This window comes from Amphiprion ocellaris, chromosome 4 (genome assembly GCF_022539595.1).
Source record: "Amphiprion ocellaris isolate individual 3 ecotype Okinawa chromosome 4, ASM2253959v1, whole genome shotgun sequence".
NCBI classification, from domain to species: Eukaryota; Metazoa; Chordata; class Actinopteri; family Pomacentridae; genus Amphiprion; species Amphiprion ocellaris.
The window spans coordinates 3,159,194-3,186,036 of NC_072769.1; the positions used below are offsets into that span (position 1 = coordinate 3,159,194).

Below are 26,843 nucleotides of genomic sequence, written 5' to 3' on the forward strand. Positions count from 1 at the left end.
CTATCTATCTGTCTGTCTGTCTGTCTGTCTGTCTGTCTGTCTATCTATCTATCTATCTATAGTCTATCTATCTATCTATCTATCTATCTATCTATCTATCTATCTATCTATCTATCTATCTATAGTCTATCTATCTATCTATCTATCTATCTATCTATCTATCTATCTATCTATCTATCTATCTATCTATCTATCTATCTATCTATCTATCTATCTATCTATCGTCTATCTATCTATCTATCTATAGTCCATCTATAGTCTATCTATCTATCTATCTATCTATCTATCTATCTATCTGTCTGTCTATCTGTCTATCTGTCTATCTATCTATCTGTCTGTCTGTCTGTCTGTCTGTCTGTCTGTCTGTCTGTCTGTCTAAAAAGCAACTGGATAAAACATTTTTTGTTCAGCAGAAACAAATCAGATGTGAAGGAGATAGTTATCCTCTTTTTATATGATTTATGAAAAGTCTGAACCGATTACTAAAGCTTGGTGTTTTAACTGTTGATAAAGCTCATAGGATAAATAATAATTTTCATAAGATATTAATATAATAACATAAGATGCCATCCACCCATAGCGTTTAACCCTCCAGTCCGGCAGGTGGCGGTAATGATGTGTTCTATTCCTGGACAGTTTGGGTGGAGTGATTCCTACTGCTGCGGGAGAACAGCTCATAGATGGAACAGCTTTATCTTCGGACAGGAATCAGGACTTTCCAGTAACAACGAAGACTCCAGGGGACTACCTGTGAAAGGTATTTAGTGAAGGTGTTATTAAATGGAAGCAGTGAGCATTAAAGTAGCGGAACTGTGGCTATGCTATCCGTTAGCTCCCCTCAGCTAGCAGGGGATAAAATGGCGGTCTGTGAGGGGGACGTAGGACGGTCTGTCTGAACAAATACAGGATTTATTTCACCCTAAAGCTGTTTTAGGGTTAGTGAATCCACACGCTGTACGTTTGCTGGTTTGTAAGGATTGTTCAGCGGGTTCTGGAGCTGTCCAGGCCCTGGGCGGCATCAGGACCGGGTTTAGAGGCATCATGTCGGTTTATGGGGTTCTGTTTGAGAAGCAGCAGCGTAGTGGAGTAACAGGAGTTCTGGAGAAAAGCACAGTGAGATTAAAGCTTCAGAGCTCTGGGGTGTTTAATGTTGTCTAATGTTGACAGATCTGTCTATCTATAGTCTGTCTGTCTGTCTATCTATCTCTCTATATCTATCTGTTTATAGTCTATCTATCTGTCTATAATCTATCTACCTGTCTGTCTAGAGTCTGTCTATCTGTCTATCTATCTATCTGTCTATAGTCTATCTCTCTATGTCTATAATCTATCTATCTGTCTGTCTGTCTGTCTGTCTGTCTGTCTGTCTGTCTGTCTGTCTGTCTGTCTGTCTGTCTATCTATCTATCTATCTATCTATCTATCTATCTATCTATCTATCTATCTATCTATCTATCTATCTATCTATCTATCTATCTATCTATCTCTGTACAGTTTCAGGTGTTAGATTTGACTTCATGTGTTGTTAGTCTGTTCCGGCTTCAGGCTAAAATGAACCACAGCTTGTTGCATCTGAAATCCCATCATGGAGACCAGTTCAGTAGGGATTGGAGACCATCACCAGTACATACTGGTCCACCACCAGTAGAACTGGTCCAGTGAGAAGAAGGGCTGCTGTAGTCATGTCAGAAGTCAACACTGTCTGATAACAGCCAGAAATGCTGAAGCTTCGTCTTTTGAAAAGCACGCTTGTGTGTTTGTGAAATCTATCTGCCAGATTTTTTCATAGCTTTAGTGTCACATTCCAATAAATATTAAGGCTAAAGACTTTGCCTCCTTTTCTCGTTAGTTTTGTTAATGTTGTGTCAATTGGCACTTTATGTTTTAGGTTAAGTGTTGCTTAACTTTGAATGATGTCCTCATTCGATATATGTTGAGATGATTAGCAGTAAAATCATCTCATTGTCTCTAATAAATAGTTGTGCTTAGCATGTAAGCTCACCTTTAGCTCAACAATATTTGGTTAAAGTTGTTTGGATTGATCAGTTCAAAGGAAATGTGCACGTGTATGGTACGACATCAATCAAAGGTTAGACATAGTCAATCACTACTAAATGTGAGTGAATCTGATGCTATTGCTTGAATTAAATTATCTTAAAAAGCTGATTGGTAGAAACGACTTTCTATTCAGTCCAAATTGGGTCCAAGTGTGCAAACGATAAGAGATTAGATCGATATTAGAAATCAGTGCGACGTTTATGACATCAGCTGTCATCATATCTTAGACCTAAACCTCTAGAGTCGACCCATCATCAGTGGACCTGCTGTCTTCTGGACGTCTTGTGTCACATATTTAACATGTCAAAGGGATGTGTGGGAAGATCTTTAGCTGTCATAAATGGTCAACACTTATAAAGCTTTGTTTTACTCAGTTACAGTGTTTTGCCATTCGTGCATTCACACACACACCAATGGCTGCAGAGCTGCATGCATCGGCAGCATCAGTGTCTATGAAGACCAGTTCATGCTTTCCATGTACACATCTCAAGGTTCTGGCTGAAGTAGATTTTATCCTAAATCCTCCAGGGTTTGGGCCGTCCACTCTACAATTGCAGCAAAATAAGTGGTGTTGAAAACATGTTTGGTATAAAGAGAGGCTGTACACCATTATAATTCATCATTAACAGAAGGGAGGTCGTTGCTTCCAGACTTTGAAGGTGCTTGGATTTGTTTATGGAGCCCAGATGCAGTTAGAAGTTCTGAAATATCCAGGAACCCTACAACATGTTTGCTCACTGATCTACAGCCTGATCCGTACGGAGCTGCTACATCCTGGAAAAACTGCTTTGTGTGTTTTTCTGTGCGCCATATGAGGAGCAGTGCAAACCAGTTTTTGTGCACTGTTTATTTATTGGCCTGTGCACATGGACACAGAAAGCATGAACTGGTCGTGACACACTGACTCCCACTGAGCCAGTTAATGTTTACCATCATGTATTTAAATTTACTAACCTTGTTCAGATACTAGGAGAATAATTCTCTGCTTGGTGGTTTTAGATCTGTTCAGGACACAGGTGACCTGAGTGTTATTTATAATTCTAAACATTGCATTATAAAAGGTGCTTGTGGAATTACTTTGTTCTGTTGGGAACATGTTGGTAAAAGGATTATGTCGTTGTTGGACATAAATGCTGCAGGGCTGAATATTCGTCACAGGCAGCAAATGTTAGTTTGAAAACAAATATCTTTATGTTTTTCTATTAGGCTTGTGATTAGCATGCCATTGGTTATTAAATACATACCTGCTGTTTGGGTTATTAAATGCCATTAATTCATTGTTACTGCATAATGTGGCTTTGCTTTCCATTCTGAAAGAAATGCACTCGACTACAGGAAGGAGACCTCGAAGCTGACCGCATTTCTTTATGCTTTCACAAACCTCAAAGGAGACACCACCATCAAAAGATAAACCAGTTTTGAAAAAGGAACGTGGGGGGAAAAGGAACGCTTCGTCTGAAAGCTGCATTTGAAATGGAAAAAATTCTCTCTTGCTTATTTGTAATAGTATATTTCTGCTTTCCACCTCAGCCTCACTGTGCACACAGACAGTAATTCACACCTTGCTGCCACCCTTAGCTCGGAACCCGGTACAGAGTTCTCCATCGCCAACAGCACCAGAGGGACCCGCTTCATATTTGGACCTGGTGCTGCAGCAGTGACGGCCCTCCGACTGGCTCAGATCCAGAGTCAGACCCAGATTGCTCTGCGGCAGCTCGCTACGTTAGCGACCATCATTGTTGGCAAGCAGTGTCACAGCGGCGGGTTTTTGGCGGCGTTACCTCCTCACCTGGCCCTCCTAAGTGTTCTTAACGGACAGCAGGTTTCGGCTGTGGGGTTTAACGTGAACACGAACAGTAAAGCTAACAGAACCACTCGGCCGTGTCTATCTGCTGCCATGTATCACCAACACTCCCAGCAGCAGGGATCACAGCCTTTCTCTAATGGACCTAGGCCTCCTCATCAGCCTCCTCCGAACCAGCATCAGAGTCACACCAACATGCCGGTGATGAATTTCTCTTTTCCTCGTCCCACCCAACTTCCTGATGAGCTAGAATCTGCCCTGGCTATTCGAGGGGCCAGGGACATGGACCACCGCCAAATTGACCACCTGAATCGACCCAGCCTACACCAGAACCCGGGTTCAGGTTCTGGGATCAGTCAGCATGGAAGCTATGGCTCTAACCCAGTATCGCTTCCTGCTGATAATCAGCCTGGTCACCAGCAGGGAGTAGACTGGTCCAGCTATCAACCTCCAAATAAGCTGTTTGCCAGTCCTGCACCTAATGCTAGCCACCAGGGGCCACAACAGCCCCAGAGCAGCCAAGGAGGAACACGAGTTCCAAACTGGACTCCCCCTGTAAGTGACTCCCTGTCTCCCCAAGCCCGGCATCCCCATGGTGGCCCTGGAGATGGTCAGGGTTTGTACACACCAGAGAGTGCAGGAAGCATCTTGGCTAGCTTTGGACTTTCAAATGAGGACTTGGAAGTGCTGAGTCACTACCCTGATGATCAGCTAACCCCAGATACGTTACCCTTCATACTCCGTGACATCCAGATCAACAAGTCAGGCGCCCAGAAAACGGCGGCTTCTGTCTCCTCATCCTCGTTTTCACGTAGCATTCATGATATGCCGCTGCCTACTTCCCACTCATCTCCTCTGGCACCATCCACGTCCACAGAGGTGCCCAGCCTTCTAACTGTTACACAGACTGCAGGTAAAGTCATTGATTATGGTCATGCCAGTCGGGCAAAGGAAGAGAACAGTACCAGAGAGACTTTCAAAAGAGAGCCGCTCTCCAGTGAAAGGACAGTTAAAATGTACGCCGTGTCATCATCCTCCTCATCGGCTCCAAAACCGGATAAAAATGAAAGGCGACAAGTTCATCTGGAACATACTGAATCAAGCAAGCATGGAGACAGGGACTATCGCAGGACAAGTGGTGACCAACGCAAGAACAGTCGGTCACCAGGGAGAGAATTCCCATCATCGCCATCATCCCGTAATCTAGACAGAGACTACAGGCGAGACAGATCCAAACTAAGGCCCTCGTCTGAAACCAGGAGCGAGGCTTCCTCAAGACGATCTGTCTCATCTTCATCTGGATCAAAACCTCGCAGCAGCAACAAGAAGTTACCTACCCCCACCATGATAAGTGATTTCTCAGCTGTGTCTCCAAAGGTGTATCCTCATACCTGCTCCCTGTGCCACACACAGTGTGATCAGGAAAAGGTGAGTGTTAACATGTCCGCTGTCCAACCGTTTCCTGAAAACAATGTTAAAATGTTGACTTTCAGTCTGACACATCTCTTTACCAGGCGGTTGTCAGGATGTGGTCCTGATGTCTTTTCATAACTGGTGTGCTTGGATAGCATTTGCCACTAACAACAGAACAGCACAGACCCGATAGAAGCAGCAAAACCCACTCTCCTGAGTCAGGAATGCTAACAGTGCTAGTATGCTCTAGTTATGTCCCTCATTGTATGTGGACTACATATTTCATAGCTCCCACCATCTTGGCTGAAAGCTATATTCAAGTGTCTAAAGGCTGCTAATAGAGCATTTCACAGCAGGAAAAGTACTAATAACGGTAATGGTGGCTCAGTTTCATGAAAAAAGATGCAGAACCTCCCTGTCTTTCTGCTATAACACATCAACATGTTTGTGAAAAGATGACAGCGATAAAAACACTTTGTCCTGGTTCTCATGTGTTTCTCCTTCTTAGTAGAATAACTGTTAGATAAAGAACAGATGATAACGGTCTATTTGATTGGAAGTTGTTTTCTCCATCAGCAGGCCAGCAGAGTATAACCATTCTAACAGAGCTGCACTTAGACTTTCTTAGTTCTCAGATTAGGATGACTAATGTAAGGACCAGAATCAGAGAGAAGAGCATAGGCAGATTTATATGTTGAGTGAAAATATCCAGTATGAAGCTCCCATGAAATGTACACTGTTAATAATCAGTACATTTTATTTCCAAAATAGTAATAAATATAAACTCCCACAGTACCAGTAAGTATACAGTTAAAATACCAGCCATCACACATTTAAACAGTCCTGTTTTCTCACTGTTCTCCTAAATGCTCTCTGGTTTTCACTGAGTTTCCCCAAAATGTAGTTTAATCATGACATACGTGAAATTGACAGAAAGTTGGTGTTTCGTATTGCCTTTCAAGCACCGATAGATAGACTTTAGATAGACTGTAGGTAGGTAGATAGACTGACTATAGATGGACAGACATATAGATAGATAGATCGATAGACAGATAATAAAGTATCTATCCTAAAATTTAAGTCATTGGAGTTATTGGGTTTCATTTTGTTCTACTGTAAATGTGAACGTTTATTCTGAATAGTAAATTTAAAAAGTCAGTAAAAACTGACCAAAATCATTTTATTCTTTAGTGCAGCAGTTCTTACTCTTGAATAAACTCCTGTATTCTCTAAGAAAAGCCAATACTCTGGTTATTCTCTTTGGGGTTTCTCATGTTCTAAAATGATGCACACTGAATTTACACAAGAATAGTTTTAAAGTTGTTTGTTCTTTGGCTCACAGAGTTGGTGTGTAACCATAGTTACTGTCTCAATGCTTAGCTCTGTAGTTACTTATAGATGAGTGCGACTGTCCAAACCTCCCCCAGGTATGGAGTAGGGCTGGGCGATATGACCTAAAAAAAAAAAAAAAAATCTCCGATTTTTTCACAAAAAATCCCGATTCACAATTTATCCGATTTTTTTATTTTTATTTTTTACCCCCTACCTAATCTCTGCACCCCGAAGTCCAGTCTACTTTATGCAAATGAGCTGCAGCCCTCTCCAGGTAAACACACCTGATTGCAGCTGGAAATGCGCTGCATGTGGCATGCTGGTCCGGTTGCGGTGCGTTTCCAGCTGTGATCAGGTGTGTTTACCTGGAGAGGGCTGCAGCTCATTTGCATAAAGTAGACTGACTTCTACTTTATGCAAATTCAGTGAGGCGTGCAGAGATTCCACGCATCGTGAAACTGTCCTCAAACTTCTAAACTAGGCGTCGGTGACCAGGACAGATTTAGCTGCTGCAGATTATTTCTCGCTTCAAATGCTTTCAGAAATACTTTTCGCTGACGTGTTTTTGAAATAAAAGGGAAAATTTGCGGCTGAGCCGCTGTGTTTATCCGAGTTGTCTGCCGAACTGTCCAGCTGAAAGCTCGGTCACGTGACCACGTAGCGGCCTGCTGTTGCTCAGCGCTGTCATGTGACCATGTTGTGGTCCGCTAGTGACCGCCCACCGACCGTGTGATTTTCAGATGCGGTGCGTTGCCGTGCGGGAAAATCGCATCTAGTGGACATGCACCTTTAGATCTGCACCGCTCGCCGCCATGTTGTTTGTGTATCAAACGCGGGGGGGAGGGGGGCGCACTCTGAACTACGGGAGCCCAGCGGGAAGGCGTTGGTGGCAGATGTTGATGAGAAAATCGATTTTCATAAAAACAAATCTACATTAAGTACAAACTCGAATTAATCGATAAAATCGATTTATCGCCCAGCCCTAGTATGGAGCTTCTGAAGAGCCTGTGTTTTCAGACCCCAGGACAGTAATGAATGAATAATCTAGCAGAATGATCTGTGTAAAAGTGACTGTAAAGTTCTATTCAACTCTATACCTCTTTGTTTATCTAAACTATTTAATATCTTTTCCACCTATTGAATGTATTCATTATTATTTATTTTCCATTTTACATTAAACTGTCAAACATCGCAGGATGCTACAGAAATGTCATATGGCATAGGGAAACAATTAGTTGATGGTTTAATAAATGATCTTCAGACCTTGGAAGATGGTATTTGCACCAAGAAGACTACAAACTACCTTTTTTTGTTTCTGCCAGTGACAAGTATTGTTTCTGTATAATCTCACTAAAGGTAATTAAAAATAGAACGAATATGAAATATGTCTATTAAGGACACAAATGATCTGAGAAAGACGAAGCATTGGGTTGTATTTCTGCTGTTAACTGGAACATAATTTTAACATGAACATGGGACCAAAGAGCTAAAATTCCACTTTTCTTCCATCTGGTGTGTTTTCCATTAATGTGGTTTTATGGCTCTACAGGTCATGTTGACTTTTTTATCCTCCGTTGTAGAGATGAGTCGATAAAACAGTTCGTGAACAGTGTTTATCGGGGCAGTTAGCATCAATCTCTTCAAAGTTTCCCAAAGAATTCCAAGTTTACATGAATCATTTTATACAGTTGAAAGTAAACACCATTTTCTTGACTGTTGCCTTTGACTTTCCATCTGGAGACCTGGACATTTGGTCCCACTGCTCTTTTGTTCCAGGTGTTTTTGGGGAGGTGGACGTTAGTGTTTATCATGGATGTAGATTCATCAGCTGCAGTTCCAGCTGGGATTTCTCTCATTCATGAACACATGGAGATTTTCCAATCGACAGATCCCACACTGGATGGAGAGAATTTTCTCCTCAGCAGCACAGCAGTGAAATACCTCCAGGTTCTAGAGGTGTATCGTTTCTCTGGACGTCCTGTAGTCTTTCTGCCTCTGCATCATGTCTTCCACCTGATGTAGCTCCCAGTCTGTTGTAGTCAACTGAAACCTACAGGCAGTTTCATGATGGTCCACAGGGTCATCCGCCGTTTACCTGCAGAGTTTCTCAGAAGACACTCTGAACACAGTGAAAGTCAGACATGGAAACCAGATGATGTGCGCTGGTGACTGGAAGTCTCCATGGGTGGAGATCCTTAATGCAGTTAGCAGCATGGCTATTCCAGATGATTTACTTCTGTTTTCCTTTTGTCAGACCAGTGTTATAAACAGCATCCTTCGGACAGAAAAAGGAGCTTTAGCTTAATTACGACACTAAATGCTGTTCACAAGTTGTTTTATTTATAGTCTTTATTTTCCCAAATCTCTACGATGGAGGTAAATAGTGAAATATTAGCATGACACTTAGAGCCACAACAGCTGCTAATAACCCAGAATTATCCCTCAGAGACTCACACACCATGTTTAAAACTGACTCCAAACCCATGTCTCTGTTTTTATAGTAAATCTTTGACTATAGGTAAATTAGTTATTTAGATTCTTGTATTTTTATCTTCATACTTGAGAAACATGACTATGTGGTGAGGATTCTCTTCAGCTCTGTCTAACAGTGACATTTTTTCTCTCCCATTTGTGTATTTTCTTTTTTTAAATGTTTTTCCAGGACTGGGTTGACCATATTAACACCGTCAACCACACTGCTGCCTGCAGAGACCTGCGCAACAAGTGAGGACATTTAGCTGCTGAACGCTTCACCTCCAGTCCAATGCTGGATTCATTTTAGAGAGTATAAAATATTAATGTTGATATAATGGCTGATATTCTTCCAATATTTGCTGATTGTAATCAGCGTAAGTCTGTTCTGCCAAACTGTGGTGACACCATTCCTAAAGTACCCCAAGCTTGTTATGCTGCATTAAGTTTTATTATTGGGTAATTTATGCACTGATTCCACTATATCTGTCCAATATTGGCCACCCAGTGTATTAGGTTAGGCTCTACTGTAATCCTGAATTCAGTATTTATGTGTAATTTCACTTTAAATGAAGTCCACCTCATCCTGAGGGAAGATGTTTGCGGCTTCATAGATGCTTGACCTTCCTAGTAGGCCACTATTTTACATAATGAGGATGTTTTGGGGGAAGTCGTCTGTCTGGTAGTTCGTTCTCATCAAAAAACAAAAAAGATGGGCTTTGTGTTGGGTAAATTTTTTCTTACTACAAGTTTAGGAGTCAGAAATTGCTGAATTGCATGCTAACAGGTGTTTATGTGTGTCCCTGAAGGTACCCTAACTGGAAACCAAATCTACCAAGGTTAGTTGGACTCTGCTTCTGATGTTCCCAACCATGTTTTTATATATATATATATATATATATATATATATATATATATATATATCACAGCCAGGCACTCCTTCCAGCTGACTTTGTCCCAAACAGTTCAGATATCTTGAATATTTAGATCCTATTAATCCATTTTGTTAGTTAGGCATTGGAACATATTTTTTATATGAGATTGTTAATCCTGATGTCTCCTCGAAAATGGTGTAACATGGTGTGTAAAGGTTAAAGTATAGTAATGTTAAATTCATCTGTTCAAAATACTAAAAGTTGGATTGCTAACAGAATGCTAAAATCCTCATTTATGCTTGACCTAAATGTTATGAACCACCCCAGTCTGAGGGTCGTCCAAACCATCGGTGTGCAGCCCAGAATTAGTGACAACGTGGACGATCGGCAGCACAAACACACCGACTATGAAAAGAAGGGGTAGTTAAAACAGATGTTTAATATGAGGAGGGAATGCACAAGGTGATTCTGGGATATCATACCTTTAGAATTCATCAGGAACAGAGTTATAACTGAATTTGGACAAGGTTTCTTTATACAGGCTTTGTACCGAGCACTAAACACAGCTGGAAGGCCCCATTTCTCTAGAAATCCTACGCTATATTCACACACTGGCACAGCTCCTGATTAATGACTAACATGATGCTATTTATGTGTTTTTTTCGGTGGTCGATATGTTACATAACACACTGACACGTCCCTATTGTCATGAGCAGTGTCTGCTTAATAGCCGCTGCAAATGAACACGGTCATGAAAACATGATTTACAAGCAGAACAGAAAGGAAAATATGACTTTGATCTGTACAGATATCGACCTTCAGGCATGTCACAGACGGCAGCATGATAGTATTCTCATTCTGAGTTTAGTTTGTGTTCTCATTCTGAGTGTTGTTTGTGTTCTCATTCTGAGTTTAGTCTGTATTCTCATTCTGAGTTTAGTTTGTTTGTATTCTCATTCTGAGTTTAGTTTGTATTCTCATTCTGAGTTTAGTTTGTATTCTCATTCTGAGTTTAGTTTGTATTCTCATTCTGAGTTTAATTTGTATTCTCATTCTGAGTTTAGTTTGTATTCTCATTCTGAGTGTTGTTTGTGTTCTCATTCTGAGTTTAGTTTGTATTCTCATTCTGAGTTTAGTTTGTATTCTCATTCTGAGTTTAGTTTGTATTCTCATTCTGTGTTGTTTGTATTCTCATTCTGAGTTTAGTTTGTATTCTCATTCTGAGTTTAGTTTGTATTCTCATTCTGAGTTTAGTTTGTATTCTCATTCTGAGTTTAGTTTGTATTCTCATTCTGTGTTGTTTGTATTCTCATTCTGAGTGTTGTTTGTATTCTCATTCTGAGTTTAGTTTGTATTCTCATTCTGAGTGTTGTTTGTATTCTCATTCTGAGTTTAGTTTGTATTCTCATTCTGAGTTTAGTTGTTCCTCCTGCATGTTGTCTTTCTGCAGCTGGAGTGGACAGTATGGCAGCCAGGCTCAGTGGAACCTCAAGGATCGATCTTCACTGCATTCCATGTCTCGATCCGTCTCTCGCTCTCCTTCTCCAAGTCCTCCAGGAGGCAAACACAGGGTGGACCCCCACCTCCACAGGCCCCATGGGAGGCCTTACTCCCCCCACAGCCACCCACGACACCATCATTACAAAGGTAGAGGTTAGAAATGTTAAATTTAACTCTTAGCCTATTATTGGTTTTAATGATTACCTAATATTGGTTTATGATAACAGATTGTACTGAATGTAAAATAGTGAACAAAAGTTTGAAAGACCATGTACATGACAGCAGTCTACAGTTAGTGATTCCTACAATAGTTTTCTATGATGGAATGATTTAAACTAATGCATCTTTGATACTAAAAGTAATCAAGTATTTTGGATCTTTCATAGATGTATTACAGGTCTGCTGGATCAAAAACATATAAACAGCAAAGCGAATGTTTGAGTAAATGTCCTCTGGCTAATTTCACCTCAGTTAGACCCTTCTGATAGCGATCCAGAAGCTTCTGGTTGGATCTTTGAGCGCTTCTCTGGGCTGAATCGGTGCTTTTACATGCTGTGGCTTTCTGACAGACTTGGACAGAGTTTAAGGCCGTTCTAAAACCTTCATTCTAACCTGATCGGATCATTTCTTTACCACTTCTGAGGTGTGTTTGGGCTCATTGTCTTGTTGGAACAACCAACTGCATTCAAACCAAAACCTTCTGACTGATGATTTTAGGTTTTCCTGGAGAATGTGGAGGTAATCCTTATTTATTATTCCATTTATTTAGTTTGAAGCAACAGTTCCACTGGCTACAAAACAGCCTCAGAGCATGATACTGCCACCACCATGCTTGACGATAGGTGTCAGCTTCTCTCCAAACATGTTTCTGGTTATTGTGGCCAAATAGCTCATCTTAAGTTTTGTTCTAGAATAGACCAGAGAAATTCCCTCCAAAAAGTATTTAATTTGTCCTGTGATCAGTGAAGCCTTGGGGTGTTGCTTCTAGAGGAACAGCTTCCTTCTTGCATGGATCCTCTCAGCTCATGGTTATGGAAAACACCTGAGCGCGGACACTAATACTGTGTTCCAGCGGCTCCCTGTTCAGACCTGCTGTTTGATTAGCAACTGATACTTTGCTTTTTCTTCCTTATGGCAGCAGTGGATCACTTTATGCTGAAAATAATAGTTTGCACAGTTGACTCTGGGATCTGACGCATCATTGGAGCGGCTCTAAGTGATGTCCTTTTTCAAGTCAATGATTTGCTTCCTCAGATTTGTACTCAGCTCCTTAGATGTTCCCACTGTAGTGTCTGTGGCTGAGTCTAGTTTATTACATAGTCTGAGAAAGTCTACAGCTGTAGTCTCTGTAATCACTCACAAGTAGAGGCCATGTGCCTAAGAAACTGATTAACACAGCTTTCTACATCACCAAAGCTGATAAGAGTCACATTTCCAGAAGGCCTGTAATAAATCTATGACAGAATGAAAATGAATGATTGTTTTTTGGGACAGAGATTCATGAGTTTCATTCATTCCATCACCGGAAAAACAAGAGTTCTAGGAGCCATTGGAAGCTCAACACTGCAGTGATAGACAGGAAACTTCTAGTAATGACTGTACACCAAGTGGAAATAATGCAGAATACTTTAGTAAATTAGGCACTTTATTAATATCTAAACAAACCCTTGTGTTTCTTCCTTTCCTCAGCTTATTAGCGTGGACAGAGATTAGATCTGGTGAAGGCTGTAGGTTTTTATTACAGCTGTAGGTGTCAGAAACCATTACATATCTGAGTTAGACTTTATCATGTAGGAGATGTGAATACTGGGTTTAGTGTTAGCAGAAGCTCACTGATAAATGACTATAGTATCACATATTTACATCTAACCTGTCCTCATTTTTCATATTAGATCGCAGGAGTCGGTTTGAGCACCGACCCTCTGGCTCCCACAGTCCCACTTATTCAAGCCGAGCCTCCCCATCCTCCAGAGAGCACTGGCCTGACAGGAAGGACTCATCAGGTTAGGCTCTGTGTTTGTTTTTGTCCTATCAGAAACAGTTTTTTGGGGGAGAACGAGGAAACCTGGGGAGATGGAGGACATGCAGCACAGCTCCCTACCTGAAACTGAGCCTTTAACATTCCACTGATATTCACCCTCACCACTGGTCTACGGTTAGACTAACCCTAACCCTCTAACCCAGTAAACGGTTTTAATGAGGATATTTACCTTTGTGACCATCATCAGGTTTCTCTAGAATCCCATTTGATTGTGAACATTTAGGACAACATGTCCTGTTCTGACAAACTGATACATCCTCATCCCTGATTTGGAAACTCAGATCTATTGGAGTCAGAGATGTGCTGGTCACATACAGGGACTACACATTAGCTAGTTTAATCTGTTCAAATGCACAGATTTCATGAGTTTAGTTTTTCATACAGTTGTGAATGGACTAGATAGTCGTACTAATAAATACTATAAAGCTTCTGTAAAACATGCAGTCCTTCCATTGAGCTGAATGTGTGACTTCCTGTCTGAAAGAGCTCCTGGTCACGTTTTCTCTCTATTTCAGACCTGGCCTAATATTTATGTATCAGTTCCAGTGGTTTGACCTGCTTGCTGTTGCTTTAGTGTAGAGGTAGTGGGAAGTGGTTTAGGGAAGAAGTTTTTTCACATTAAAACTCCAGTCATGCTCCAAAAACATCAGAAAACTAAAAAGACAAATCCTGTTATAATGCAAACTGGAATGCCCATAAAAAGAAAAGCTTTACTGCAATGAAGACAGATCAGAATAATGAATAATAATAATAAAACTCATCAGTATTGAATGCGTTACTGGTGAACAGGAGCTGAAGTTCAGTTGTTTCCTTCCAGGTCTTTGTACAAGTTTATTACATACTTGCACCAGGAGTTAATTAGTGTCTCTAAAGAGAAAGTTGTGCACATAATGCTCATGGAAAAACAGAGCCAGAACCTTCAGTAATTATTTTTTATGAATCAGCCCTGACTCTTAGACATGATTGGTCCAGGTCAGTCACTGTGGACTTCTCTTCATACAGAGTCACAGTTAATCAGCTGCAGATTATTCATCACATGGTTTACTGTCCAGTTTTCGTTATTGATAAGTATAATACATGTTAAATGAAGCTGAGGGGAATGTTATTATGAGTGAAATACCAGCATGCCGTCACATAAACAGATGTTTGTTATGTTATCTACTCCTTGTCTGCTAATTTGTGAATGTTTCTATACATGTTTTTGTCTCTGATTCGTGGTTCATCTTCAGGAGGTTTCCATCGCAGTGGAGTGAAGCGTCCACATGAGGGTTTATCCAGCCGGCAGTTCTCATCCGTCCCAGGTCACAGCTTCAAACATGGACCGCCACATCTCTCCAACAAAAGCTTCAAGGCTGTGATGAAGCCTGGAGCCAAGACAGCTAAGATGGTGAATGCAGAGGCCACTGGTGCATTTTTCACTTTTAGGACCACATTTACAGCCAACAATGAAAAATGCTTCATGTTCTGTAAAATAGTGGTAATCACTCCTGAAACACAACCACAACACATCTGTAGAGAGTTTTTAAAGACCACTACTGGTGAAAATCAAGTTTTTAATCCTATTAAAGTGTCTTTGTGGTGTTTTATGTATGGTGAAAGCAGAAAGGCAGCCAAGTTTCATTGATTTACAGATTCTCAGGGACCAGCAGTGGTGTGTTACATCAGACACTGTAAGGCATGGAGCTGCTATTTTCATTCTAGATATCTAACTCTGATACACAGAAGAGTTTTTAGGGATTAAGTCGATGACTGGATTCACCTTTGCAGCTAGATTCGTCACTAAGCTCAGTGCAGCTGTTTACGTTTGTGAAGATGTCAGAAATAATCAGAATTAATTTAGTTCTAGAATGAACTGTAATTTTCCAGCGTTATCAGTTTGGTTGTTTTTAGTTATTTAAATGTTTTCCATCTCGACCACATCGTTATTAAACTCAGTTTTGTGCTCGGTCAGTGAACAGAACTGAAGTGAAACTCTTCCTGTTGGTTTCTAGTCTGCCAAACCTCCACCAGCTAAGAAGAAGAAGAAAGCAGCGACGCCGGCCTCCCAGGGCTCCTCTGTTGCAGACCGGCTGGTTTTTCTGACCGGCATCCCGAAGGACGCCTCGGAGCAGGAAGTTACTGACTTGGTTGGATCCTTTGGCAAGATCAACAACGTGATCCTCCTGCTGTGCTCGGAGGAGGAGACTGAGAAGGGCCGAGGACAGAAGGTGACCTTCAGTCGTAGCTTCAGGGTTGATGAAGTTTGACTTTTGGGATTTTCCACAGGTTTGATTTTTGAAACAGATGAATAATAAGACAAATGTTATTTCCAAAGACAGTATCTGTTTATATATTGATCTATGAACGCTGGTTCTATGTTAGAAATAGCCACCGTACTTTCTGTCTGTTCCACGTTGACGTCCTCTCCTGTTACAGGCGTCTGTCTGCATGGTGAAGGCTGAAGACGCCCAGGCTCTGGCTACCTCCACAAACCTCTGCATCAGGAATCAGCAGGTCACAGCTTCAGTAGCTAAGGTATGTTAATACAGCACGGAAAACCCTCTGATGTGTAGAAAATGTGTTAATGTTTTCATGTTAGAGGGCTTTAGAAATGTTTTAGATCTCATGTTTGTACGTAAGCATGGCGTCTTTCTCGCCACATATTAAATATCCTCCTCTCTTACAGAAATGTGAAGCAGGCCAGTCTGCTGAAGCCAACAACGGGTCTGTAATCCTGTAAACTGAACATATTTTTCCTAATTCAAACCCTCTCTGGCTTCACTCAACTCTTCACTTTGTGTTCTTCACAGCAGAGCTGCTCCAGGAGAGGAAGAGGGTTCAGCTGGGAACACCTCTGGTAGGAAACCTCTGAAACACAATGAGAGAAGTCAGAGCTAATGTATAAAAACCAGTCTCAGGCAGGAAAATAGGGGTTAAACTAGCTCCAGCCAGATTCCATTTAATGTGAAAGTAGACGGTATGTTTCAGTCACACAATAATGACTGGTTCCTGGTGAACGTGAACATTTACAGTAAAAAGTGTTTGATTCCTCTCATCCGTTCCCTGTTCTTAAGAATTTACATAAATGGCTCTTTCATGTGAAAGTAGAAAATTATTTCTACAAAGTAACATCAGTTCCTTAAAAATGTAGAATCAGTGATTGGATAAATATTCACCCCCTTTAAAGAGACTAACACTGGTGCTAGTAGTACCGGTAACTCAGGTAGTGGAATGGAGATCATGTTAATGCAGTCACTGAATATCCCATCAAGTCCTCTTAAATCCTTTATTAAGAAGTGAAAGGAACGTCTGTAAATCCGCCTAGAAAAGACTATCCTCAAGAAAAAAGTCAAAGAGAAGGAGGGCCAACAAGACACCTGTGACTCTTCTGACATGTTCACATTATCTCAGTTGTAAAGCATGGTGGTGGCAGCATCATGATGCCCTGGAAGGTTTGTAAAGCTGGGGCATAAAATGAAAGCAGTAAAGTGAAATCCTGGAGGACGACTGGATGCAGTCTGCAGGAGAACTGAGACTCCAGGAAGATAATGACCTGAAGCGTCCAACCAGAACTCACCAGTGATCCCTGAGCAGCCGGACAGTTTAAAGGAGAACTGGCTAACAGATGTGCATTTTATATTTATAAGGAATTGACATAACTTTCTGATTTCACTTTGACATCAACCTTCCTGTTGTCCTCATTTATGGGCACCAAAAAATATTGTTTCCTTGTCTGAAAAAAATCCAATAATTCAGCAAAAAAAAAATCCCCAAATTTCTGAAAATTTGCAAAACCTTCAGGAAGAAAATTCCAATAATTCCTTAAAAGTTTTATTTAAAAAAAAAAAAAAAAATCCCCCAAATTTGGCAAAAAAAAAAATTCTTGTAAATATTTTCAAAAAATGAGTAAAAATCTTCCCAAAAAATCCTAAAAATATCTGTATATCAGTAAAATTTCTAATATTTTCTTTAAGAACAATCACATAAAAATCAACCAAAATCCAGCGAAATTCGCTGGATTTTGGTTGATTTTTTTCCCCGAATGTTCTTAAACATTTTTAACATTTCTTTTTTTCCACCAAAAATGTTCAAAGATTTCCCAACAATGTTAAAAATGTGGACATCAGAAGTTTCACTGTGAAAATATTTATTTTTTCCACATTTTCAAACTTTAAAACAGGTCAATTTTGACCCGCAGGACGAAACGAGGGTTAAAGTGTTAAACTGGCAGATGTTTATATCAGTGAGAGGGCAACATAAAAACACAGAGTAATACAGTGAAGTTCACCACAAACTACATCCCCTAAAACGATCAGCTGAATGAACTCATCCCTAAAGAACACAGACCAAACATTCTAACCTTTGATTTACTGCAGGGCTCTTGTGTGGATTTGTTTTAATCAGGTGTACCTATTAAACTGGCAGCTATGTCCATATTAGAAGCTACCTTTTCTCTGGCTCATGCTTTTAGATGGACTTGTTGATGTTGGTATTTGCTTGTGAAGCTGAAAACATGATGTGATGTTTTCCAGTTGTGTCCACCTGCTTCCCCCAACCCCTCGCTGGAGGAGAAACTGACCAGAAGACTTCTGAGGAGGTGCGTCATCTGTTCACCAATTAATTATTCATTAGACTGATGAACAAACCTCTATCCAGCGATATTTCCTCAAACATGTCTTTCCAACCCAATGTCTCCTCCAGAAGGGCCTGGTCCTGATCACTGGATTCCCTGAGACTGGTTGGTCCAGCAGTGATGTCATCAAACTGGTCCAGCCGTTTGGGACTCCCTCTGACATCATCATGGCATCACAGATAGGAAAGGTTAGTTGAACCCGTGTGAGACTTTTACTGGTTCTAATGGATGAGAAAATACTGGAGACACAAATAGACAGCAATAAACCAGGTAGCTGATGAAAATTCTCACCTGGCTTTAGCTAGTTGTTGATTTAAAAGCCACAGTAGCCCTTTTCAGAGTCTGCATACACAACACCGCTGCTTCATGAGTCAGAAAAAGGTCCCACTAACAGCTGGAAGCAACAAAGTAAACATCAGCATTTCATTCTGATGCTGTCATATTTACAGAAAAGAAGCGGCTGGAGAAAACTATGAATACACTAAATACTGAGTGACATGTCTGTAAATACTCATACATAATAAACCTGTTCTGTGTGGATTGTTGAGTCTTTACTGAGATTATTTTGTCATTAACTTGGATTCTATTTCTGGTCTCTGTCTGGTAGGCTCTGGTGTCGGTAGAAAACATGGAGGTTGCTCAAGAGTTGGTAAAAGTCCACAGCTTTATGCCAGCGAAGATTGAAGACTCTGAGCTGAAAATGATCCTCTTGAAACAGCGGATCAGCCTCAGCACTCCGGTACGTCTCTACCTGCACCTCCACAGTGTCTCTACCTACGTCCACAGTGTCTCTACCTGCACCTCCACAGTGTCTCTACCTACGTCCACAGTGTCTCTACCTGCACCTCCACAGTGTCTCTACCTACGTCCACAGTGTCTCTACCTACGTCCACAGTGTCTCTACCTGCACCTCCACAGTGTCTCTACCTACGTCCACAGTGTCTCTACCTACGTCCACAGTGTCTCTACCTACGTCCACAGTGTCTCTACCTGCACCTCCACAGTGTCTCTACCTGCACCTACACAGTGTCTCTACCTACGTCCACAGTGTCTCTACCTACGTCCACAGTGTCTCTACCTACGTCCACAGTGTCTCTACCTACGTCCACAGTGTCTCTACCTGCACCTCCACAGTGTCTCTACCTACGTCCACAGTGTCTCTACCTACGTCCACAGTGTCTCTACCTACGTCCACAGTGTCTCTACCTGCACCTCCACAGTGTCTCTACCTACGTCCACAGTGTCTCTACCTACGTCCACAGTGTCTCTACTTACACCTCCACAGTGTCTCTACCTACGTCCACAGTGTCTCTACCTACATCCACAGTGTCTCTACTTACACCTCCACAGTGTCTCTACCTACGTCCACAGTGTCTCTACCTACGTCCACAGTGTCTCTACTTACACCTCCACAGTGTCTCTACCTATGTCCACAGTGTCTCTACCTGCACCTCCACAGTGTCTCTACCTACGTCCACAGTGTCTCTACCTACGTCCACAGTGTCTCTACTTACACCTCCACAGTGTCTCTACCTACGTCCACAGTGTCTCTACCTACACCTCCACAGTGTCTCTACCTACGTCCACAGTGTCTCTACCTACGTCCACAGTATCTCTACTTACACCTCCACAGTGTCTCTACCTGCACCTCCACAGTGTCTCTACCTACGTCCACAGTGTCTCTACCTACGTCCACAGTGTCTCTACCTACACCTCCACAGTGTCTCTACCTACACCTCCACAGTGTCTCTACCTACGTCCACAGTGTCTCTACTTACACCTCCACAGTGTCTCTACCTATGTCCACAGTGTCTCTACCTATGTCCACAGTGTCTCTACCTACGTCCACAGTGTCTCTACCTACGTCCACAGTGTCTCTACTTGCACCTCCACAGTGTCTCTACCTACGTCCACAGTGTCTCTACCTACACCTCCACAGTGTCTCTGCCTACGTCCACAGTGTCTCTACCTACGTCCACAGTGTCTCTACTTACACCTCCACAGTGTCTCTACTTACACCTCCACAGTGTCTCTACTTACACCTCCACATTGTCTCTACCTACGTCCACAGTGTCTCTACCTACCTCCACAGTGTCTCTACCTACGTCCACAGTGTCTCTACTTACGTCCACAGTGTCTCTACCTACCTCCACAGTGTCTCTACCTACGTCCACAGTGTCTCTACTTACACCTCCACAGTGTCTCTACCTACGTCCACAGTGTCTCTACTTACACCTCCACAGTGTCTCTACCTATGTCCACAGTGTCTCTACCTACGTCCACAGTGTCTCTACCTACGTCCACAGTGTCTCTACTTACGTCCACAGTGTCTCTACTTACACCTCCACAGTGTCTCTACCTACGTCCACAGTGTCTCTACCTACGTCCACAGTGTCTCTACCTACGTCCACAGTGTCTCTACCTACGTCCATCTCCACACTGATCATCTGTTCTCCTTTAGTGCTGTCCAGGGTTTCTGTCAGTTTTCACACTTTGATTTGGTACATTTGGGGTATTTCTTCTACTTGTCATATGGAGTTATTAGTGTGGAACAATCAGTAACTGACCGGTACTAAAACTCTTCCTCCAGGTGGCGCTCTATAACCTTCTGATGGGATCAGTGGATCCATTGGTGAGTATATCTTCAAGTTCTCCACTTTATTTCATTGACTTTTAATCTGAATGAACACAGATGTAAATTAAAGGTTGTTTTTATTCTTGTTTCTTGGCAGTTAGTGGTTGATTGTGGTGATTTTATTCATTGATTGGCTTCAGCAGTGGTGAAGAATGTTTGTGTGTGATTTATAACGACCATTTTAGCACCTTTAAGAACTAATACTTCTGTTTTCTACATATTTTTATTGAAGCTAAAATTGAAACTAAAAAACACAATAAAAGAACAAAACGTCTGTTTTTCCTGAACATAATTTAATTCTGCAGGAAGTCATTTTAATGAATTCTCGTGTCTAACTGGGATGCTCTGTCCTCTAACCAGTAGTTCTCCTCTGGTTAATAAATAACTGATTGAATCTTTCAGGAGAGTCCGTCTCCAGTCAGCTGGAGCTGCCTGTTGGTGATCAGTAACGTTCCCAACACACCGCCGGGCTCCTCGGAGGTCCAGAAACTGGTGCAGCGCTTCGGTACCGTCATCAAGACCCTGGTGCTGAACAACATGGTGAGGGCTGGAGCTGATCCAGAAGACCCAGGTCCTCAGAAACAGCTGCTAACTGGTTTAAATCCATCTAATGCTGCCGACATGTTGTCTCCTCCTGCTCAGGTCATCTGTGAGATGGCGACTGCAGCCATGGCGCTGTCGGTCTACAAACGCTTCCAGATGTTTCCCTGCATCCTTCAGAGCAACCCTCTGTTCTTCTCCCGCAAGCCTGACCCCAGAGCCAATATCCAGACTAAAATCATCGCTGCGTTTTCGGAAATATCTGAGGTTAGTAGCATCATTAACTGCTTAGAGGGCACTGGTATGAACTCCTGTAGCTCCTCGTGTCAGACTTCTGGATGTGCTCTATGATTGTAGGACACACCTGCACATGACAAAGGCAGTGAAGCAGCTCCAGATGTGGAGGAGACGCCACCTAAAGACAGTTCTGAATCCCCAATGGAGGAGGTGGAGAATGAATGTGACAGAAAGGATGAAAACATGAACACCCCAAAGACAGCTGAAGATGGGAGTGAAGACAACACTGAGGAAAAGACTGAACTCACAGTTCCTGAGTCTTCTGCAGCTCCACAGACCCAACCAGAACCACAAGCAGAACCACAAGCAGAACCACAAGCAGACTTTCTGGTAGACACTGGGGAAACATCAGCTGTTGACAGCATCTCAGGAACAGTAGAAGAGAAGAGCTCTGCATTCAAAGAGGGGAACGATGAGACTCCTGCTGGAGACACAACTTTAGTCGAGACAAAGCCATCGAGCTTTGACAGCAGAGCAGCTTCCCAGGAGATGGGCATGCCAGAGCTCCCTAAGGTAGAACATGGACCCAGAACCTCCTCCTGCACACATCACCTGTCAACTGTAACATTGTCTTTTTGTTCCACCAGATGACTCAAGCCATGGTTAATGCATTGCTGGTGGAGTGCAGAACAAGAACTGCCAGTCATCCCAACAACACAACAGCTCCACCCAGTGGAGAGAAGGATTCAACACCGATGGAAACTAACCAGGAACAGAAAACAGCTCAGGAGACCAAAGAGCCCACCAAGGACCACCCAGAGGAGGAAGAGGAGGTGGTGAAGAAACAGGAGAGGGACAGGAAGGAGAGGGAGGCTAAGAAGGAGAAAGAAGCCAGAGAGAGGGAGAGGAGGGAGAGGGACAGGAGGGCCAGGGAGAAGGAGGAGAGGACCAGAGAAAGGGAGTGGAGTGAAAGAACCCGAAGAGAGAGGGAGAGGAGGGAGTGGGAGAGGAAGGAGAGGGAGAGGAGGGACAGGAAGAGAGCCTACGGTGAAAGATCTTCCTTCAGGTCAGAAGGATACAAACAGAACCCGTGGAGAGGAGAACGCTACGAGGAGACCAACGCCAAGATGGTGAGAAGAAACGTTCTGTTAAAGACCAGAAACCTGAGAGTTTAGTTCTTCTTCTAATCAATCCTTTGTGCTGTCATGGAACCAGGAGGAGGAGGAGGAGGAGTTGGATGAGTTCCCCTTCAACATGAGCGACTTTGTGACGGTAGATGAAGTCGGAGATGTCACTGAACTTCCTCACTCTCCTTCTGCCGACCCCATGGAGGACACCTCCACATCTGTCCAGCAGGTAGGTTTTATCTCTACACAGCTGGATGGGGAAATTCTTCACTCCTGGACCAATCACATGTTTAGTTAATATTAAACGAGAAATGAGCCTTTCTTCAAATATTCAGGAATGATTGAGTTTTCTTTCAGCATCCTGACAGCTTTAGTCTCCAGCTGAGAGTCTTCATGATAATGGAACGCTGCAGTTCTTAGATCAGTTTAATGACATCCAGAGGACTGTGAGGGACGTTCCTAAACATCAGCTGGCGTTTTAAAGTCCAGTAGTTGAATGTGGAGTTCTGCTTTGGGTCTTTATCTTATTTCCAGTGAATGACTGCAGGACATCTGACCAGGTATCGACCCAATGATGACGCAGATATCTGGCAGTTTTAGATCATTGGTGTTTTAATTGACAGATAAATACATTAAATCTGCAGCCGTCTCTATGTCCTGCCCACAGATTGGCTGCTGACGTCATGAGTAACAGCCAATCGCAACATCTGTTTACTGGGAGAGACAGAGCAGATTAGTCTGGAGCAGCTCCAGCGATTAGACCGAACCAACAGCCTGTTCTGACTGATGCTCCAGCAGAGACAGAGCCTTAACTAAACACTCAGACGTCTCAGAGCTGCTCCACAGTGGCTACGTTAGGAGGTTACCATAGAAACGGAGTCTGAATAAACAGTAAACAGCACAGTTTTACAATAAGAGCAGTAAAATGATGGAATAAGAAAAGGTTAACAACTGCAGGACAAAAACCGTAGATGATCTCAGTCAGTTGATCTCACAGTGAACAGGAGAGAACCTCAGATGTTTTCACTCCTGTTTTTATTTACATTCAGTTCTAGTAATCATTATTAGTTATGAAACTATCACACTGTTAATATCAAACATTTAACGTATCTATGGGTAAATTCAGTAACAGAAATACTTGTTAATGAAGTAGTTTATGAATTAAATGCTTCCAGCCACCACATGCTGTTAATAAATATCTTTAAATTTCCACCATCATCTTTATCGATTACCAATAATAAGAAATACTGATCAGTTTCTGTTGTGTGAAACCAGTTGTTCCATCTCCTCATGGAGTGTTGATCGATTCCAGACAGCCCAGAGCAGATTAACATTAATAATAATTAATATTTACAGATTATTTCCTCTCCACGCTGAAGACCTGGAGATACATCCAGATGTTATTTTTACTGCAGATGTTTGATCAGTTCTGATAATTCTTTATGTTCTCTGAGTTCCAAGTTATTATAAAACGGCTGTTTTTATTCATTTTTCATAAATAGTCAAATCAAATGACAGTTGGTAGATTTCTTTGATCCTCAACTGTTCTATCATAATCAGGATTTTATTCAAACTTCAGATGATGACATCAGTGTTTTATTAAATAATTCCAGAAAATTCGGACCAGCAGAGTTCCAGAGCTTTGAACAGGTTCTAGAGAATCTGGACTAAATATAAAGAACAGTTTTAGTTCAGGTGGTTAAATAAGTAAAAACTCATTGTAATATCTGTTTATATTCACTTTTCACTAGATCGGTGTGTCTGAGGCTTATATTCCTGCTCCTCCTCTTCTGGTTTTCTTCTTCTAGGAAACACCCCTGGAGTCCACGGTGACCCTGGAGAAGTCTGAGGAGAACATGTCAGAGTCAGAACACGTGAACACGCCTACGGAGACCTCAGACAGTTTGGTTTTACCACATAAACCAGCCGGTCTGGTCCTGGATGACGTGGCGTCTCCTCCACTGGATTCACAAGCTGACCCTGGTCTCCATCAAACATCTGCACCAACGTCTGCACCACCATGTCAACCAGCAGAACCTGAAGCTGACGTCACACCTGAACCAGGTAGAGTCTCACTCTGAGGACCAGTCTGTCTTCATGCTTCTAGATGAGATGTTTGTAATAATATAATAATAATATAACAATACTGTGTCGTTGCTGATAGACAACCCACTGACTGCTGCTCCAACCTCCACCCCAGAAGATGAACCGGTCTCCGTGCCTGATCCTGTAGCTCCAGCTGACTCCTCCTCCAGTCCGGTTCCGGCTGTAGAGCCTGCAGAGCATCCAGGAGATGAGAAGGAAGACAGTTCTCTAAATCACAGGCAGGCTGAGGAGGAGGAGGAGGTGTTGAACAAACAGGAGAAGGAGAACACTGGAAGAGTAACAGGTGAGCTTTACTGGGTTTATTTCATGTCACTGGGACCCACGGGTGGTCAGGAGATCTCCCAGTGGGAAGCTGGGATTTACTGGGAAAATGTGAGTGAAACAAACTCAGAGGTTGTGTTTCTTCCACCCTGAGCAGTTGATGCAGGAAAGCCTGAGGGATCTGAAGACTGCACCAGCTCCACAGAGGAGAAGACGGAGTTAAAGATGGAAACGACGCCAGAGCGCTCCCTGCCTCCTTATGACCCCTCTAACCCCGTTGGTAAGATGAGTTAAAGCTTCACTCTGTGGTAGCCTTACTGAAGACACTCCTGGTGCTGTGAACCAACTCTTTCTGTTTGTGGTGGAGTTTATATGAGAAGACATCCAGCAGGACGTTCAAACTGTCTAATAAAGGTACAGAGCTTAGAGAATTCATTTCCTGTGTGTGTTCGTCCTCAGGAATGGAGTTCTTGGTCCCTAAGACAGGGTTCTTCTGTAAGGTGTGCAGTCGGTTCTTCAGTGGAACCAGGGAGGCAGAAATGAATCACTGCAGATCCCTCAAACACTACAAGAGCCTTCAGGTGGGAAACAGACACTCATAGATGCTCATTTATTCACTGTTAAGATGGAATTTATTAAGATGTTTTTCTCCTGATTGTCACAGCACAGTTCAGTCTGTTTGGCTCTGAACTGTCTGAAGGTTTTTACATGGAATCACTGATGACCTGAAATCAAACTATCAGTTTTAGCTGCCCACCTGTACCATAAACTTTGAATTTACAGGGCTTTGGGCATTTCCAGTGTGTTAAATGACCAGAGAAAAGCTTTATTTGTTAGGATGTCATATAAAGCAGGATTTATCAGTGAAGTCAGTGTCATGAAGATCTGTTGTTCTTTCTGTCTGCTCACTGAGGCTCAGAGTCTTCCAGCTTCATGCCGTCTCCTTCTTCATTCCCTTTCAGGCGTACTTACAGACCACGGAGGCTGGAAGTCGGACTGCAGAATGCAGCTGAGAAACCCCAACTTTGACCTTCCTGATGTCTAGTGTCCTCATTTCTCACTAAGGGTCCAGATTCTCATGTTGGTGTGAATTAGCTTCATGTCCCGTCTTGGTTTAAATATGTGCTGTTGATTTATTTTTTTATGTAGCGTCCAGAGGAATAAAACTCGTTTCCAGTGGATGATGGTTGTCAGCAAGTTCTGAGACAATAAATAAAATGGATTCACTGAAAGATCTGTCCGTTTACCTCCAGTCATTCTTTGTTGTGGTTTAAAGAGTTAATAGAATATTTTACCTACAGCATGTCTTATAGTATTTCTCTAGATGACAGAAGTTTGTCGGTTACAATCTACCCAACATGCTGCATAAAACATCTCCCTGAAGATTGGAAGGCCTCATTTATGACGAGAAGGTTGTCTGCAGGTGTCTTGGTTGGGAAGTTGGAATACAAAGCGCAGGATATTCTACAGCTTCAAACTGTGACGGCGTTTCACAGGGATTCCCACATTTACAGCACATCTAACGTGTATGGAGAGTTTGTCAGATGATGTCAACGTTTATCAAAAGCAGAAGTTAAACCGGCAGCAGCTCGGAAATGACAGATTTAAATTTACTCAGTGAATCTAGAGTTCTCTGAAGCAGCCTTTGAAAATAAAGAAAGCCGTTTTAGAATGGCTGACCTGGAAGCAGCAGCCAGGGAGAGGACAGGTGAGACAAAGTTTGAGTTGCTATTAAACTACTGATTGATTTGTTGGTTTGGTAGCAGTAGAATTCCCATGGGCTCGTAAAGCTGGGAGGTCATCTATCTGACAAAGTCTCCGTATCTGAGAA

General features: G+C 42.3%; 1 protein-coding gene across 1 annotated transcript; it reads left to right on the forward strand.

The window, feature by feature from the left end:
• The first annotated feature begins 1,097 nt into the window (after window positions 1-1,097).
• On the forward strand, window positions 1,098-26,248 carry LOC111563084 (zinc finger protein 638-like). The gene is made up of 25 exons (XM_055009872.1): window positions 1,098-1,113; window positions 3,588-5,289; window positions 9,269-9,330; window positions 9,888-9,917; window positions 11,404-11,600; window positions 13,346-13,456; window positions 14,724-14,881; window positions 15,486-15,701; window positions 15,910-16,008; window positions 16,160-16,197; window positions 16,284-16,330; window positions 18,006-18,070; window positions 18,175-18,294; window positions 18,714-18,845; window positions 20,697-20,738; window positions 21,144-21,281; window positions 21,384-21,548; window positions 21,639-22,091; window positions 22,166-22,648; window positions 22,734-22,874; window positions 24,454-24,709; window positions 24,810-25,034; window positions 25,170-25,292; window positions 25,472-25,593; window positions 25,975-26,248. Exons 2-25 carry the CDS (start codon window positions 3,955-3,957, stop codon window positions 26,023-26,025), a joined length of 4,809 nt encoding a protein of 1,602 aa, XP_054865847.1. The 5' UTR covers window positions 1,098-1,113; window positions 3,588-3,954; the 3' UTR covers window positions 26,026-26,248.
• The last annotated feature ends 595 nt before the right edge of the window (window positions 26,249-26,843 follow it).